The following is a 15,751-nucleotide window of genomic DNA, read 5'->3' on the forward strand; positions in this document are numbered from 1 at the left end:
TCATTTAAGACAGGGAATACTTTATTCAAACCCATCAGAGAAATGGATAGCTTGGATCTATAACAAAGCGTCGTGTTTGAAAGCATAGGTCAGTAATTGTACATGAGAGTGTACACTGCTACATACAAATTAACTGATCAGACCACAACTTTTCAATGTTGAAAACAGAATACGCTTCCCTGTAAAAGCAGCACCTTTGTGACATTTTAACTTTAGTATTCCTCTCCTTCTTCCTCTCCCTCTCCTTCAACAGAATCCACACCAACCTCCTCATAATCCTTCTCAAGGGCAGCCATGTCCTCACGGGCCTCAGAAAACTCTCCTTCCTCCATGCCCTCACCCACGTACCAGTGAACAAAGGCACGCTTGGCATACATCAGGTCAAACTTGTGGTCCAGGCGAGCCCAGGCCTCAGCGATGGCTGTGGTGTTGCTCAGCATGCACACAGCTCGCTGTACTTTGGCCAGGTCTCCACCAGGTACCACAGTGGGAGGCTGGTAATTAATGCCAACTTTGAAGCCAGTGGGGCACCAGTCCACAAACTGGATGGTACGCTTGGTCTTGATGGTGGCAATGGCAGCATTGACATCTTTGGGAACCACATCACCACGGTACAACAGGCAGCAAGCCATGTATTTACCATGGCGAGGGTCGCATTTCACCATCTGGTTGGCTGGCTCAAAGCAAGCATTGGTGATCTCTGCTACGGAAAGCTGTTCATGGTAGGCTTTCTCAGCAGAGATGACAGGGGCATATGTGGCCAGAGGGAAGTGGATGCGAGGATAGGGCACCAGGTTGGTCTGGAATTCTGTCAGATCAACATTCAGGGCTCCATCAAATCGCAGGGAAGCGGTGATGGAGGACACAATTTGACCTATCAACCTATTCAGGTTAGTATATGTTGGGCGCTCAATATCGAGGTTTCTACGACAGATGTCATAGATGGCCTCGTTGTCTACCATGAAGGCACAATCAGAGTGCTCCAGGGTGGTGTGAGTGGTGAGGATGGAGTTGTAGGGCTCAACTACAGCTGTGGAAACCTGAGGGGCTGGGTAAATGGAGAACTCCAGCTTGGACTTCTTGCCATAATCGACAGAGAGACGTTCCATCAGCAGGGAGGTGAACCCAGAACCAGTTCCCCCGCCAAAGCTGTGGAAAACCAGGAAGCCCTGAAGACCTGTGCACTGGTCAGCCTGTTACAAAAGAATAGAAAAAACATAGTTATTGCTCTTTGTGATACCATCATAATAATCATAATAAGTATTTTCACTTTTCATATTAACTCCAAAGACTTAGGTTGTATTCTGACAAGAAACACTTTTTTAAAAATGTAGACCTTCCTTAAATTACTCAGTATTTATTAAAAATATCTCCATTAATGTTTATAAAATGACATCAATAGTTCATATTTTAATTGAACATTAAAAAAAACTTTAAAGGATTAACCTCACTCTTTATTACATTTCAATTCTGTATTTGAAAAAAAGAGCATATTTCAAATATCTCCCTTAGATTCATTAATTTACTTTATTCTTGAGAATAAACATACCAGTTTCCGAATTCGGTCCAAGACGAGGTCAATGATCTCCTTGCCAATGGTGTAGTGACCTCGGGCATAGTTATTGGCAGCATCTTCCTTGCCTGTGATGAGCTGCTCAGGGTGGAAGAGCTGGCGGTAGGTACCAGTGCGAACTTCATCTGGAAAAGGAAAACGAAGCAGCCACCCATCACTAACAACCTGCACAAGTCTGCTCGACCCCAGGGCATCAGTGGAGCCCCCAGGACACACCTTCTGTCCCAGACCTCCAGGATCTCATTGGGGTTACTGAGGTCAACTCACCAATGACCGTGGGTTCCAGGTCTACAAACACTGCCCTGGGCACATGTTTGCCAGCGCCTGTCTCACTGAAGAAGGTGTTGAAGGAGTCATCTCCTCCCCCAATAGTCTTGTCACTTGGCATCTGGCCATCAGGCTGGATGCCGTGTTCCAGGCAGTAGAGCTCCCAGCAGGCATTGCCGATCTGGACACCAGCCTGGCCAACGTGGATGGAAATGCACTCACGCTGTGGGAAGGAACAGAAAAAAACTGTAAAATTAGTTGTATTAGCATTTTCAGTTTTGAGTAAATTTCTAAAACTAAGAAATATAGAAGTATTCTTCAAATTTATTTGAGGTCATATTCATAACACAATAGAAGCAGTTAAGGAAAACCACCTGCTGTAAATGCTGCAGATGCGTGTGGTCTGAAGAATAACGTTGCACTGTTTAGCACATGGTGCAAGCCCATTGTTCCAAAAGCCAGGCTTGAATAGAAGATGTCTCATATTTAAAAAATATTCAAAGCACAGAATTTGTAAAATGAAGTAAATTCAATCAGTAATTAACTGTAATCAATATTAGTGCCTCCTTTCCCTTTAAATACAGATGAGCATTTCTGCTAAATAGGACTTGGTATTCCAACATGGACATCTGTACTGCAGCTGAGGCTGGAAGCCACACCCTTTTGCAGTCTTTCTGCAGAAACCATCAGTACTAGCGGGTTAGAAGCTAAACAAGGAATGCCTTCTGCATTGCTGCATTGCTGCATTTGCTGTGCCTGGTGCCAGCCTGTACTGTCTGCTACATTATTTAACAGAGCAAGCTCTATTTCCAGCAACTGCCTACATGATCTCATTGTGCTATTCTGCCAGTTTTCCTCCTCTGACCCAGCCTGGGACCATATGCCTACATTGAAATGAATTAATGAAGATGCACTAGAACAAAAGACAGCTGCACAAGAGTATGTCTTCTTTGTCTGCAGCATTTTCATTTCTTAAAAAAAAAAAAAAAAAGTTTTCCCAGAATCTTCTCCACTGCAAAAAACTGAAAAATTATTAGTATCTTTAAAACAACGGTTCCTAAATTACAAATAAATAGCACATGAGAAGCTACCAAACAAGGAATAAAAGCCCAGTGAAAGGATAACGAAATATTATTTAAAACAACAAAATAGTATTTTCATTCTGAGATTCTGTAACCACCACAGAATACAGAATATTCATACTCATTACATTCAACAGAGTGTCTTCTTTCTGGCTTCTATGGCTACAGCTTCCTTTGTCTATCCGTTGTCTATTCACTGACAAATGGGGGCGGGGGGGGCGGAGGGAAGGGCGTTTCCCTGGGTCCTCCGCAATACAGCACCCTGGCTCACAAAATCGGCTTTCTCTCTCGCTGAACGAGCGGCCAAGACGGACACACACGAGTCAGTCAGGGCTGGGCGGCCCCACACCAGACATTAAAGGGCTTGTCAAGTGAATTGTGATTTTGCTCCTCAAGAAAAAAAAATTTCATCTAAGTTTTAACAGTGAATGAAAAACCTTTTAACGCCTACGGCGTCTGCAATGATGAAAGGCTTGTTAAAAGTCTTCTGACAGAGGAGGCTTAGTGAGGGCGAACCCCGCCCTGTGGTTCCAAGGCCAGAGTAGCAAGAAACAAACAACTCCGCCCCTGCGCCGCCTTGACGCCGGCCGCCACGGGTTCCAACAGAAACTAACCATTTTCCCCGTTAATACATGGGTATCTTTCTAAAACGTCAACGAACTGGCGAGGGATCTTTTTATATTAACCCGAAGCTCCGCTTTGTCCCTTTCCTTCTCTCCCCCTCTTCTTCCCAGCAACACCCACCGACCCCCGACTTTTTGGTCGACTCCTCTTCTCTCTGTCCCTGGGGAACAACGCGAGGAAGGGCTCTTCGAGTCACACGAATACCTGCGCACACATAGGGGCCGAGGAGGCGACGCCGATATCGCCTTCCCTGCCCCATGAGCTGCTTGCTGCAACGAAGGGCTCGGATAACAAAAACTCCCTCCGCGCCGCCTTTGTTCTCCTTCACTGTTCCGCTGCGCCCTGGACGCGGTTCTGGCTGGGCTCCTGCACCCCGCACTGCGGCGGCGGCCGGGCTCAAGGATTTGGGGCAAATCTCAACCTTGCAAATAAAGCGTAAAGCTACACTGATCCAAACGAGTTGTAAAGGAAGAAGATTTTCCAAATAGACCCTGGGAGGCTGACCCCACCCAACGGTCACAAAGAGCCGGAGAAAACATTCTTACCATAGTTGCTGTTTTGTGGCTGCCGAGCAGATGGCGGAGAGGAGGAGGAGAGGTTGTTGCTTCTTACAGCGCGACTCTTAGGCGGTCGATGTAAGAGAACCTGCGGCACATGGGCGGATGCGGCTCCCTATATACAACTCGGTCACCATGGGGATGGGCTGGGGCCTTTTCCTGTTGGTCCAGACCCCTCAATCTGCCCAGAGAAGCCACGACAGAAGAGTGGTGATTGGTGCAAGCGACATGGGATGAGGTAATCTCTCACCCACCCCTTTTTCCCTAGCATCCATAGACTGTTTGCATCCTTCAGACAAAGAGACCGTGCAAAAACAGTCAGCCGAACATCCATTATGGGGTGGGGTTGGGAACGGGTGAGGGGAGGGAAGAAAGAGAACTAGAGTTGGATGGTTTTATGTTGTTTAAACCTCAAACTACAGTTAAAATTACCAATGTAAGAGTTTTTTTACCCAACATGTAATCGCAGAATTTGAGATGAGATATTTAATGGAAAATTATTCCCAGCCCCTCCCTCAAAGAATACGAAACTGCATTCGGTGAGGATTCAACATCTCTAATTGCCTTAAAAATAAAGTAGAAGAGAAGATGGGAATGTTGCTTAAAATGGCTTGGGTAAATGTAATTTTTTTTTAATTAAAAAAAATTCAATAATAGGACCATCCAAAATGGTTTCTCAGGTTCAAGTAATTTATTTTCAGACCTTCTTTTGCAACCCTCTCCCTAATAGTTAAACAAAAACAGAAGATGGAAAGAATAATCATACTAAATATGGAAGCACACAAGTAGTTCTAACATGAAGATAATTAAAATCTAATGAACATACCATACTTAGTCTGCTAGAAATATTCCTTTACCAGAAGTCTATGTAATATATTTTATGTAGTGTATTGTTCCTTAAAATGAATCATATTGCCTAATATAGAATTGAGAAAATACAAAGAGAAAGAACTGAGTTCAGAAGCTAGTACTACCTGTGCATGCAGTTATATTCTTCATTGTTCTCTCTTCCGGAAAGAGAAAATTAAAAAGGAGGAGCGCTGTATAGTGTAAAAAAGAAAACCATTTTGTAACATTGTCTCCTTCCACAGACGACCGTGTAGATGTCAGCTCAATAACTGCATTTCTTTTTTATGTAGCTCTTATGCGAATTCAGTAAATTCTCCTTCTCTAAGATTAGGCTTTTAACTGTGGGAATTGTAGCCAGCCTCATACTGTTGCTATTCAACTAGAGACTCTGGTGGTTGCTCAATTGCCTCTTGGGACAAAAGGCTTTGCTTTCAGCCCTAGGAAATGGATTGCAGTAACATTCTTTTGCTATTTAGAAAGGTTCCATTACCAACAAGGATGTGGTATGCGGAATATGACTCTGACTGGGTACCATTTGACGTTGCTAATGAAATTTCATAGGTAAAGAAGGTTGTTATTGCCACCGAAGTTGAAAATTTGTATTTTGGTGGATAATTTTTCCTTTTGGTTTTTAGCAACAGATTTTCAGCGTCTGCAGCACCATTTATAGTGCTCTGCAGAGCCCATTCATTCCTGCTGGGCTGGCAGTCAGTGCTTGGGTGTGGGAGGGAGGGACTTGAGACAGCTGCTGCAGGTTGTGGTGTGACAGTGGCGACCATGGATTTTTCTAGCCTGAGAGCCACAGCTCTGCTTTACTTGTTCAAATTTGCTGCGGTAGTCATCCCTAGAAAAAAATGAGACCCGACATACAAATCATTTTATCTACTTCTTTCATATTTTACAGGAAAAATAATTTTCATTATCTTGTCTCTATACCTTTAGCAAATAAAAGTATATTTCAGTAAAGAGACAGAAGGGTTAAGGATGACTTGAATACTTTTTACTGAACCAGGAAATACATTTAACAAAAGTAAGAATTAAATGGCATAGGGAAGTATAAGGATTAATAAGTAGCTCATTGAAAATACTTCTTTCAAAAGTTTAATAAAGAAATAAATTACACACAACTGGACCATGGTAAAGTGTACAAATCTCCTTTTTTGGAATAAGAGGCACAGTCTTGAATTTTATTTTCTTTACAATATGAAAGCAATATGTCATTTCTCCAATAGTCTCAGTTCTTTACTGCAATTTACAGAGGATTAAATAAAAGAGAGGAGGGCTCATGCAATTGATACTTTGTAATTCTATCTCAGAAGCATTCATGAAAATTGGGATTTTTTTCCCTCCTCTTGGACATAAGTAACAATAAGATCTAGGTCAGAAATAGACTATGTGAGCACTGTTAATCTTAAATATGTAAATGGGAGAGGAGGGGAAATAATAATCTATTCTTTTTGTTCCTGATTATCTGACTTAATAGCATACAAGCTATGGGAAGCAAAAAAAATTTTTTTACTAGATCATTTTTTAAAAAATTTTATTTAATTTTGGCTGCATTGGGTCTTCGTTGCTGTGTGCAGGCTTTCTCTAGTTGCAGCAAGGAGGGGTTACTTTTCGTTGAGGTGCAAAGGCTTCTCATTGCAGTGGCTTCTCTTGTTGCAGAGCATGGGCTATAGGTGGGTGAGCTTCAGTAGTTGTGGCTCGTGGGCTCTAGAGTGCAGGCTCAGTAGTTGTGGCACACGGGCTTAGTTGCTCTGTGGCCTGTGGGATCTTCCCGGACCAGGGATTGAACCTGTGTCCCCTGTATTGGCAGGCGGATTCTTAACCACTGCACCACCAGGGAAGTCCTACTAGATCATTTCTTTATATTTACTGCCAAATTCTTTAACTTACATCAGTATACATATATAAATATTCTACTAATGTATTCTTTCTTGTCCACAATAAAATTAAGATAAAACATTTTTTCTTTCATAATATTTGTGGAATTTAAATTATTTATTTGGGTGTCTACATCTCCTCTTCATTAAAATGTGAATCCTAGTCACAGATTGCCTAGCATATGGTAAACATCATATACATGTTTGTTGAATTAAATGAATGATTTCTGTCTGTGCATATTTTCATAACTATTATCATGGTTAATAATTTAAAGGTATTTAATAAAGTATTTTACCTTACTTATTCAATAAGCATTTACTTGCTGTCTGCAATAAGCCCTGGACCATCCAGTGTAGCATGGAGAATTCAGAGGTAGTAACATGGTCTCTTTTCTCTAGAATCTTCTGGTCCAATCAAAGTAATAAAACAAGTACAAGTATATAGTTTTGAGAATGGCATGTGTTTCTGTGTGTGTATGGGGAGGAGCCTTGTAGAATCCATTGCATGACCCCATGAATCTAACTTATGTAGGAAACAAGGGAGTTGTCTAGCAATTTTTCTACCTCTTCACCTCCTATTTATCCCTAAATGCATTTCAGTCTGGATTCTGCTCCTACCACTTCTTGAAACCAAATGCCCTCTCCATTTGTTGCTAAATCCATTGGACACTTTTTGGTTCTTGTTGACCTGTGATAAGCTTTGTCACAGTCGACTGTTATCTCTTTCTTTCTTTTTTTTTTGCGGTACGCGGGCCTCTCACTTCTGTGGCCTCTCCTGTTGCGGAGCACAGGCTCCAGACGCGCAGGCCCAGTGGCCATGGCTCATGGGCCCAGCTGCTACGCGGCATGTGGGATCTTCCCGGACCGGGGCACGAACCCGTGTCCCCTGCATCGGCAGGCGGACTCTCAACCACTGCGCCACCAGGGAAGCCCGGTTATCTCTTTCTTGAGACGCTTTGTGCCCTTGGCTTCAAAAATTCTCTGTTTTCTGTGTTTCCCTCCTACTTTTTTTGTTTCTTCTCAGTTTCTGCTGGTTCTTCCTCTTCTCCTAATCTTTAAATGTTGGAGTTCCTCAAGGTTCGGTCCTAGACTTTTTCCTAATTTTATTCTATGGATCTTGCCCTAGTGTCTGGTAAGTGTGTTCATTCCCAACGCTGCAGATCCTTTCTATATGCCGATGGCTCCTTGACATCTTCTTCTTTTTTTTAATTTTTAAAATCATCTTTATTGGAGTATAATTGCTTTACAATGGTGTGTTAGTTTCTGCTGTATAACAAATTGAATCAGCTATACATATACATATATCCCCATATCCCCTCCCTCTTGCATCTCCCTCCCACCCTCCCTATCCCACCCCTCTAGGTGGTCACAGAGCACCAAGCTGATCTCCCTGTGCTATGCAGCTGCTGCCCACTAGCTATCTATTTTACATTTGGTAGTGTATATATGTCAGTGCTACTCTCTCACTTCGTCCCAGCTTACCCTTCCCCCTCCCGTGTCCTCAAGTCCATTCTCTACGTCTGCGTCTTTATTCCTGTCTTGCTTGACATCTTTTAGATCCAGATCTTATGGTAAACTTCCAGTCTCTGGCTGGGTTTCTCACATGTATCCCAAATTGAACTAGTTATCGTCTCAAAAATATGCACCTCCTACAAGTTTCTCTTGCTCAGTAAATAGAGCAGCACACATCTGGTTTCTCAAATCAGAAACAAGAATTACTCTTGACATCTCCATCTCCTTTTCTGAACACCATAGAATTAATTATTAAGTCCTGCCAAGTCTACCTCCTAAATATCTCTCAAATATTATTCTTTTCTCTTCATCTCTATTGCCTCCACTCTAATAAGTACATCATCCCTTGCCTGGAAAACCTCAGTGCCCTTCTAGATTTCCTCTACATTCACTCACTCTTACCCCTCTCCAGTTCAGTCTCCATACAACAGCTGGAGTGATCTTATTGTAATACATATCACTGATCATGTCGTAATACAGTTATAATATGTTAATTTTAACAGTATAAACTCATGAGTTCATAAAGTTATCCCCAAAAAGCAAAAGAAAATTAAAAAAAGATAAAAGTGAATTAAAAATAATCATCTGATACCATTGCACCATTGGAAATAACTGGGGCACCAACTGCATATTCTATACACTGGCAATCATATAGTCAAATAAAGAATTGAGCATTTGTCCTGCATTTCCTGTACAAATTGTATTTCAAGGTGACCAAATGGCCCTAGTTAACCAGAGAAAATCATTCTTTACAGAGTAATGCCAGCTTGTAAATGTGGAAGTAATAATAGAGTCAGAAAAATCACCCTTTATATCCTCTAATGAAATAATTTGTTAAGGCAAAGATTATCAGTGGATGAAAACTCAGATAAAATATTGATGGGGAATGTTTTAATGGAAGGATAGGCTGTTGCCATCTGAACTCACTAGTCAATCATAGCATCACTAAAAGTGGGACAATCACACCCTGTGAACCTAAGATGTGATCCAGTAAGAAGTACACAGCATCACCTATGAAGTGATCTAGCAGAAACAGTTGTGCTGAATCTAATTAAGCCTTTAGAGCCAACTTCCGTTTAGTCTGACAACTTCAGCTTCTGTGAAGTCAGATGACATCATGAGGAGGAAAACAGACAACTGCAGAGTGTAGGACATTCTACAGCACAAATTATCTTGTTTCTGCAACAAGTCAATGGTGGGATGGGTGGAAAAGGTGGGAAAGGGGGACAGCTCTAGGTTAGAAGAGATTTTGGAGACTAACTACTAAATATAACAGCAGATGTTGTTTGGATCCTGATTCAAACAAACCAATGTAAAACATTTTGAAGATAACCAGGGAAATTTGAATATGGACTAGTTATTAGATAATACCAATAAATTATTATTAATTTTATTAAGTGTGATAATGGTAGTGTGGTTATGTAAGAAAATTTCCATAATTTTTAGAGATGCATGCAGAAGTGGTAGGTTAAATGAAATAAGGTCTAAGATTTGCTTTAAAATACTTCAGCAGGGCTTCCCTGGTGGTGCAGTGGTTGAGAGTCCGCCTGCCGAGGCAGGGGACACGGGTTCATGCCCCGGTCCGGGAAGATGCCACATGCCGCAGAGCGGCTGGGCCCGTGGGCCATGGCTGCTGAGCCTGCGCGTCCAGAGCCTGTGCTCCACAACGGGAGAGGCCACAGCAGTGAGAGGCCCACGTACCGCAAAAAAATAAATAAATAAAAATACTTCAGCAAAGAAAAAGGGAAACGATGATAGATAAAAGATTGTGGCAAAAATCTTGATAGTTGTTGAGTTTTAATAATGAGTATATGGAGTTCATTATACTTTTTTCTCTATTTCTGAGTATGTTTGAAAATTTCTTAATAAAATTTAAAGGATATAAAAAAAGAAATTGTGAATGCTGAAGACAAATTTTATCTACTTCACAATTTATTCTGTACTGCCTTAAGTGAAAAGTTACAGAAATTTAAGAGGGAGGAAAAAGTCTTTATATTATAATCTATGGTTTATCGTGAAAACCTTTATTGGGAATGGTGGCTTTTAACTGAATGGGTTGGGAGTAGAGTGAGTACTTTATTATTTTATTTTATTTTAAAACTGTATTTATTTTTGGCTGCATTGGGTCTTCGTTGCTGCGCACGGGCTTTCTCTAGTTGCGGTGAGTGGGGGCTACTCTTCGTTGCGGTGTGTGGGCTTCTCATTGCGGTGGCTTCTCTTGCTGTGGAGCACGGGCTCTAGGTATGCGGGCTTCAGTAGTTGTGGCACGCAGGCTCAGCAGTTGTGGCTCGTGGGCTCTAGAGCACAGGCTCAGTAGTTGTGGCACACGGGCTTAGTTGCTCCACAGCATGTGGGATCTTCCCGGCCCAGGGCTCAAACCCGTGTCCCCTGCATTGGCAGGTGGATTCTTAACCACTGCACCACTAGGGAAGCCCAGAGTGAGTACTTTAAATAGGGAAAATAATATTAGCAAAGACATAGTATTATGATGACATGGTGCCTCTATAAGGGAGGGCAAAGAAATTGACTTGATTAGCACATGCAAGAGAATTGTGGGTGATGTGTTATATGAGGAGAGTGGAGCATTTTGAACCCCAGTCTGAAGAAGGAGTTTGGGCTGAGTTCACACACACAGGCAGTGTGAAGCCTTTATATTCTTATAGAAAAGAGTGGAGGGAAAGGAACAGCATTTTTGTAAAATTAATCTGACAGGTAAGTGGAGTAGGGAAAGAGACTGGGGATAAGTGGATCAATAAGGAGGTTATGGTAATAATCTAAGCAGAAGGTGTCAAACCATTGTAATTACAGTAGGAATGGGTAGAAGGTAATAATAGAAGAGACCATCCAAAGGAACAGTCCCACTGGTGATTGGCTGGACATGAGGTAAAAAGGAAAGAGTCAAAATTGACCCTTAAAGTTTTGAGCCTGGAGAACTAAGAAAATGAAATGGTAGTGCTGCTTTTTACAAAAATAGGGAAGTTGAGAAGGGATACACGTCTAAGCAGGATACATGCGTTTCTGTGTGTGTTTTGGGGAGGGTGTTAAGGGCAGGACCCATCAGTCAATGTGATCTTACAAGTTGAATGTTATACTGTTTGAGGTGATAGGTGGATTGAGTGGAGAAGTCGTAGAGGCCACCGGGAATCTGAGATTGGCACTGCTCATAGAGAGGTCAGCATCAGAGGTGTGACAATGTATATTTGAAACCTAATGACAACAGCATTACGTGCCAGTGGTGTGGTATAAGAATAGAGTTCTCCAAGTGTAACCCAGAATTTCAAGTTATGCTGTTGAATGGGCAACACGGGTACAGCTATGTTCACCAAGTGAAAAGCCTGTCTTTCTTTTTTATTCTTTATTTTGAAAACTTTTTATTGAAGGATAACGTACGTACATAAATTTTCACCAATCATAAATGTACAGTTTTGCAAACTTATGATTACTAGAGTAACCAGTATACAGATCAAGTAACAGAACTATCTGAGAGGCCTCCCTCTGGTTCCCCTACCCTGTCACTATCTACTCTCAGTAATCCCCACTGACTTTTAGCACAATGGATTTGTTTTGCCTGTTTTTGAAGTTTATATAAGTGGAATATACTCTTTTATATGTGGGTTCTTTTATTCAATGTTATGTTTGTGAAATTTACTCATACCACTGAATGCAATTGTAAACTGTTCTTATTTCTATGTAGTACCCCATCGTATGAATATACTATAATTTATTTATCTATGTCCCAATGTTAATGGATATCTGCATTGTTTTTTGCTATTACAAATGACATTGCTATTAGCATTCTTGTACATGTGTTTGGGTGAATACATTTACAAATTTCTGCTGTTTGCATTTCTGCTGCTAGGAATTTCAATTCCTAGTAGTGGAACTGTAGGGTAATAAGGCATGTATATGTTCAGTTTAGTAGAAAAAAATGTTAATTTTTCCAGAGTGGTTGTGGTTACGTACACTCCCACTAGTAGTATGCGAGGGTTCTGGTCATTCCTCATCCTCCTTCACTGTAGCCATTAGGAGAGTTTATAGTATATCTATCACATTGGGACTTAAATTTTTTTTTAGTATTTATTTATTTATTTTTTGGCTGCGTTGGGTCTTAGTTGCGGCACACGGGCTCTTCGTCACGGTGCATGGGCTTCTCTCTAGTTGTGGCGCGTGGGCTTAGTTGCCCCACGGCATGTGGGATCTTAGTTCCCAACCAGGGATTGAACTGGCATCCCCTGCATTGCAAGATGTATTCTCAACCACTGGACCACCAGGGAAGTCCCGTGACTTTAATTTTTAACTAATGAGGTTGACACCTTTTCATTTGTTTATTTGTTTATCTGGATATCCTCTTTGCTGAAATGCCTGTTCAAGTCTTTCTCATGTTTTCTCATGGGTTGCCTGTTTTTACCAATCTTAAGCGTTGGTAGGAATACATTATATATTATGAATAAGAGTCCTTTGTTGGATTTACAGATGGAAAAAGAAAATCTTTTCCCACTCTGTACCTTGTCTTTTCACTCTCTTAATGATGTCATGTGATGAGCAGACGTTCTTAATTTTAATGTAGTTCAATTTACCATTTTTTCTTTATTGTTAGCAATTTTTGAGTTATAATTAAGAAATCTTTGCCTACCCACAAGGTCACTAACATACTCTCCTGAAGGATTTATTGTTCAACCTTTTGTATACTTCCACAATACACATGGAAATTGATATTTTTATGTGTGTATGGTGCAATGTAGGGATTAAGATTTATTTTTTTCTCCATACGGATATACGGTTGACCCAGCACTATTTATGTAGGAGACCATCCTTTTCCCACTGGACTTCAGTGACACCTTTGTCATAAATCAAGGTACCATATATATATGGAAAGCCTCCTTTCCTTCTAGCTCATACATATTCCAACTTAATCATTTTCTAAATTATTAAAATCTTTTTTTAACCCAAGTGATTAACTCATATGGATGAACAACCGTATAGGCTTCATATGTTGATTCATTTGTTTTCTTCCTGGCAACATATTGATTGCCTTCTAAGGTGCTCATATTGGGCCAAGCATAGCCTAGGGTATTAATAGGTGCTTGTTTGGCTAAGATTTAACTGGACATAATGCATTCTGATAAGTCCCAAGGAAGAGGCTTGGCATGATCCTGTGCAAAGAGATATGTATTACTTATAATCTCCAGATCTTTGGGGGGTGGTGTGGTGTAAAGGATGCAGGAAGGCTTCCTGGAAGAGGTGATACTTGGGGCTGTCTTGAAAAATGAATAGGAGTAGTAGGTACAAATGTGGAGGAGAGTCCACATGCAAATACACAGACAACTGGGTGAGTTTCAGAAACTGGAAGTGGTTTGTTATGGTTTGTTACATAAAGTATAAGGGGATTGGGGAGTACTAGTCTGGAGGATTATGCAAAGAATTGATTATGAAAGGACCTTATTCCAAACTCAGTGAGAGCCATTAAAGGAAAGAGGAATAATGAACTTTGCATTTCAGCAAGATCCTGACTGCTCTGTGGAGAGAGAATAGATAGAACAAAGTTGGGGATGGAGGAACACGAAGCAGGGAGACTGGTTAGAAGATGGCTGGTTAGTTGATGATAACACTGATTTAAGGAAGTGGTAGTGGCAATGGAAAACAGTGGATATATTTGGGAAATATATGGAAGGTTGAATCTAGAGGAGCTGCTGATATGTAGGAATGAGGAGCAGCAAGGAATGAAGGATGGGGCTGCTGCCTCCAGAGCCAGCCAGCCTTGGGCTTAATTCTCCTTTTTGTCATAATTTAGACCAGATTAGAAAGACCATTATGGATTTAAAGAATGGATTGGAAGCGTTTGAGATGGAAGACAAGGAGACTAATTAGGAGGCTATTGCAATCATCCAGGCTTGATGATGAAAGTCATGGGGATAGAGGGAAAGAGAGTGGTTGGAAGGAAAGTGATGGATTTGGGGGATATTTGTGAGTTTGACTTACCTGATTTGGGAATAGACTTGGTAAATTAAAAACAGAAACTTTCCTGGTGACTCAGTAGTTAGGAATCTGCCTGCCAGTGCAGGGGACACGGGTTTGAACCCTGGTCCGGGAAGATCCTACATGCTGTGGATCAGCTAAGTAACTAAGTCTGTGCGCCACAACTACTGAGCCCGCAAGCCACAACTACTGAGCCTGAGCGCCTAGAGCCCGTGCTCCGCAACATGAGAAGCCACCACAATGAGAAGCCCCCGCACCGCAACGAAGAGTAGCCCCCACTCGCTGCAACTAGAGAAAGCCCGCACGCAGCAACGAAGACCCAATGCAGCCCAAAAATTTAAATAAATAAATAACAGTAAAGGACTTCAAGAGAAAGCAGTGTCAGAAAAGGACACACAGATGCACTGGCCAAGAAGGAGAAAAAGCAGAAGACATTGATGTTGTAGAAACAAAGGAAGGACAGTGTCAGGATAGAGTGCTGAGTAACATCAAATACTGTAGAGGGGTTGTTAATAAGGACAGTAGAGTGTTCATTGGATTTAGCTACAAGGAAATAAGTATACAGCAAGGGCTTGGCCAAAAGACATAAAACATGTTTTCTGGCCCAGAGGAGTTCAAGGTACCGAGAATGGAAACTGTGTTGAGTGCTGTGAGAGAGAGGTCAGTGCAGGAGCTTTCAGACACAAAGAACCGTGTCACATTTCCCCACTTCATCCCACTATGGTGTACACTGCCTCTGCATCCTTTTGAAATGACCATACCTGTCCACCTCATGCTGCCTTCCTCATGTAGGTTTGATTGTAAATGGATAAATTCAAACAACTAAGTTTCCCTTGAATTCCACAACAAAAACACACCTCAAATTCTAAATTTAAGCAAGGAGATGAATATGATTATGCTGACATGCTGAATTTACATTTCCCTTTTTTTTTTCCTACACTTATCTTTATTTTAGGGTTCAGCACTGATCAAGGTATTGAGTGAACTGGCTCTCACTACGTATGGCCTTTAAAGACTATCTGCTGCATTCCCCTTGGCAAAATTTCAATGGTAAGGTCTAGGCAAGAATATGACCCCACACCTGAATTCAGAGCTTTATTTAAAGCGTAACATTCACTTTTTCAACCTCTGGTCAACAAATGCACTATTACTAAATAATAGCTTTTTTCTGGATAATGGTGGTTAAGAATTATCTGTGGTGATTCTGGTACCTGAGTTTCATCTATTTTGGGAAGGACGTTTATATGTAGTATAGCAGAGACAAATATTAATGAATTTCTGTTCCAGAAGTAAGACTTATAAAATAACACATTAAACACGTGTACCCTGTAATATGAAAAATATATCTCTGGTATTGTAGTGCAATGTTTTGAGGTCACTCTGATGTTCAGTCATTTACTGAAACACTGTTTTTAACAAAATATTTAG

General features: G+C 41.2%; 1 protein-coding gene and 1 long non-coding RNA gene across 2 annotated transcripts in view; one reads left to right on the top strand and one right to left on the bottom strand.

The window, feature by feature from the left end:
- On the bottom strand, positions 1-4,201 carry LOC111174050 (tubulin alpha-1A chain). Its single transcript, XM_022572314.3, has 4 exons — positions 4,092-4,201; positions 1,841-2,063; positions 1,550-1,698; positions 1-1,193 (listed from the first exon to the last, which is right to left on the bottom strand). The coding sequence occupies exons 1-4, from the start codon at positions 4,092-4,094 to the stop codon at positions 213-215; spliced, it is 1,356 nt and encodes a 451-aa protein (XP_022428022.1). The 5' UTR covers positions 4,095-4,201; the 3' UTR covers positions 1-212.
- The window catches only part of LOC111174068 (uncharacterized), a 25,246-nt gene continuing 13,666 nt past the window's right edge, over positions 4,172-15,751 (top strand). The window contains exons 1-2 of the long non-coding RNA XR_002644359.3: positions 4,172-4,341; positions 15,279-15,373. This is a non-coding gene — a long non-coding RNA (uncharacterized LOC111174068). The remainder of the gene's footprint in view (positions 4,342-15,278; positions 15,374-15,751) is intronic.

This window comes from Delphinapterus leucas, chromosome 11 (genome assembly GCF_059928025.1).
Source record: "Delphinapterus leucas isolate spDelLeu-1000000601 "Yukka" chromosome 11, BTC_Dleu_Yukka2, whole genome shotgun sequence".
Lineage (NCBI taxonomy): Eukaryota > Metazoa > Chordata > Mammalia > Artiodactyla > Monodontidae > Delphinapterus > Delphinapterus leucas.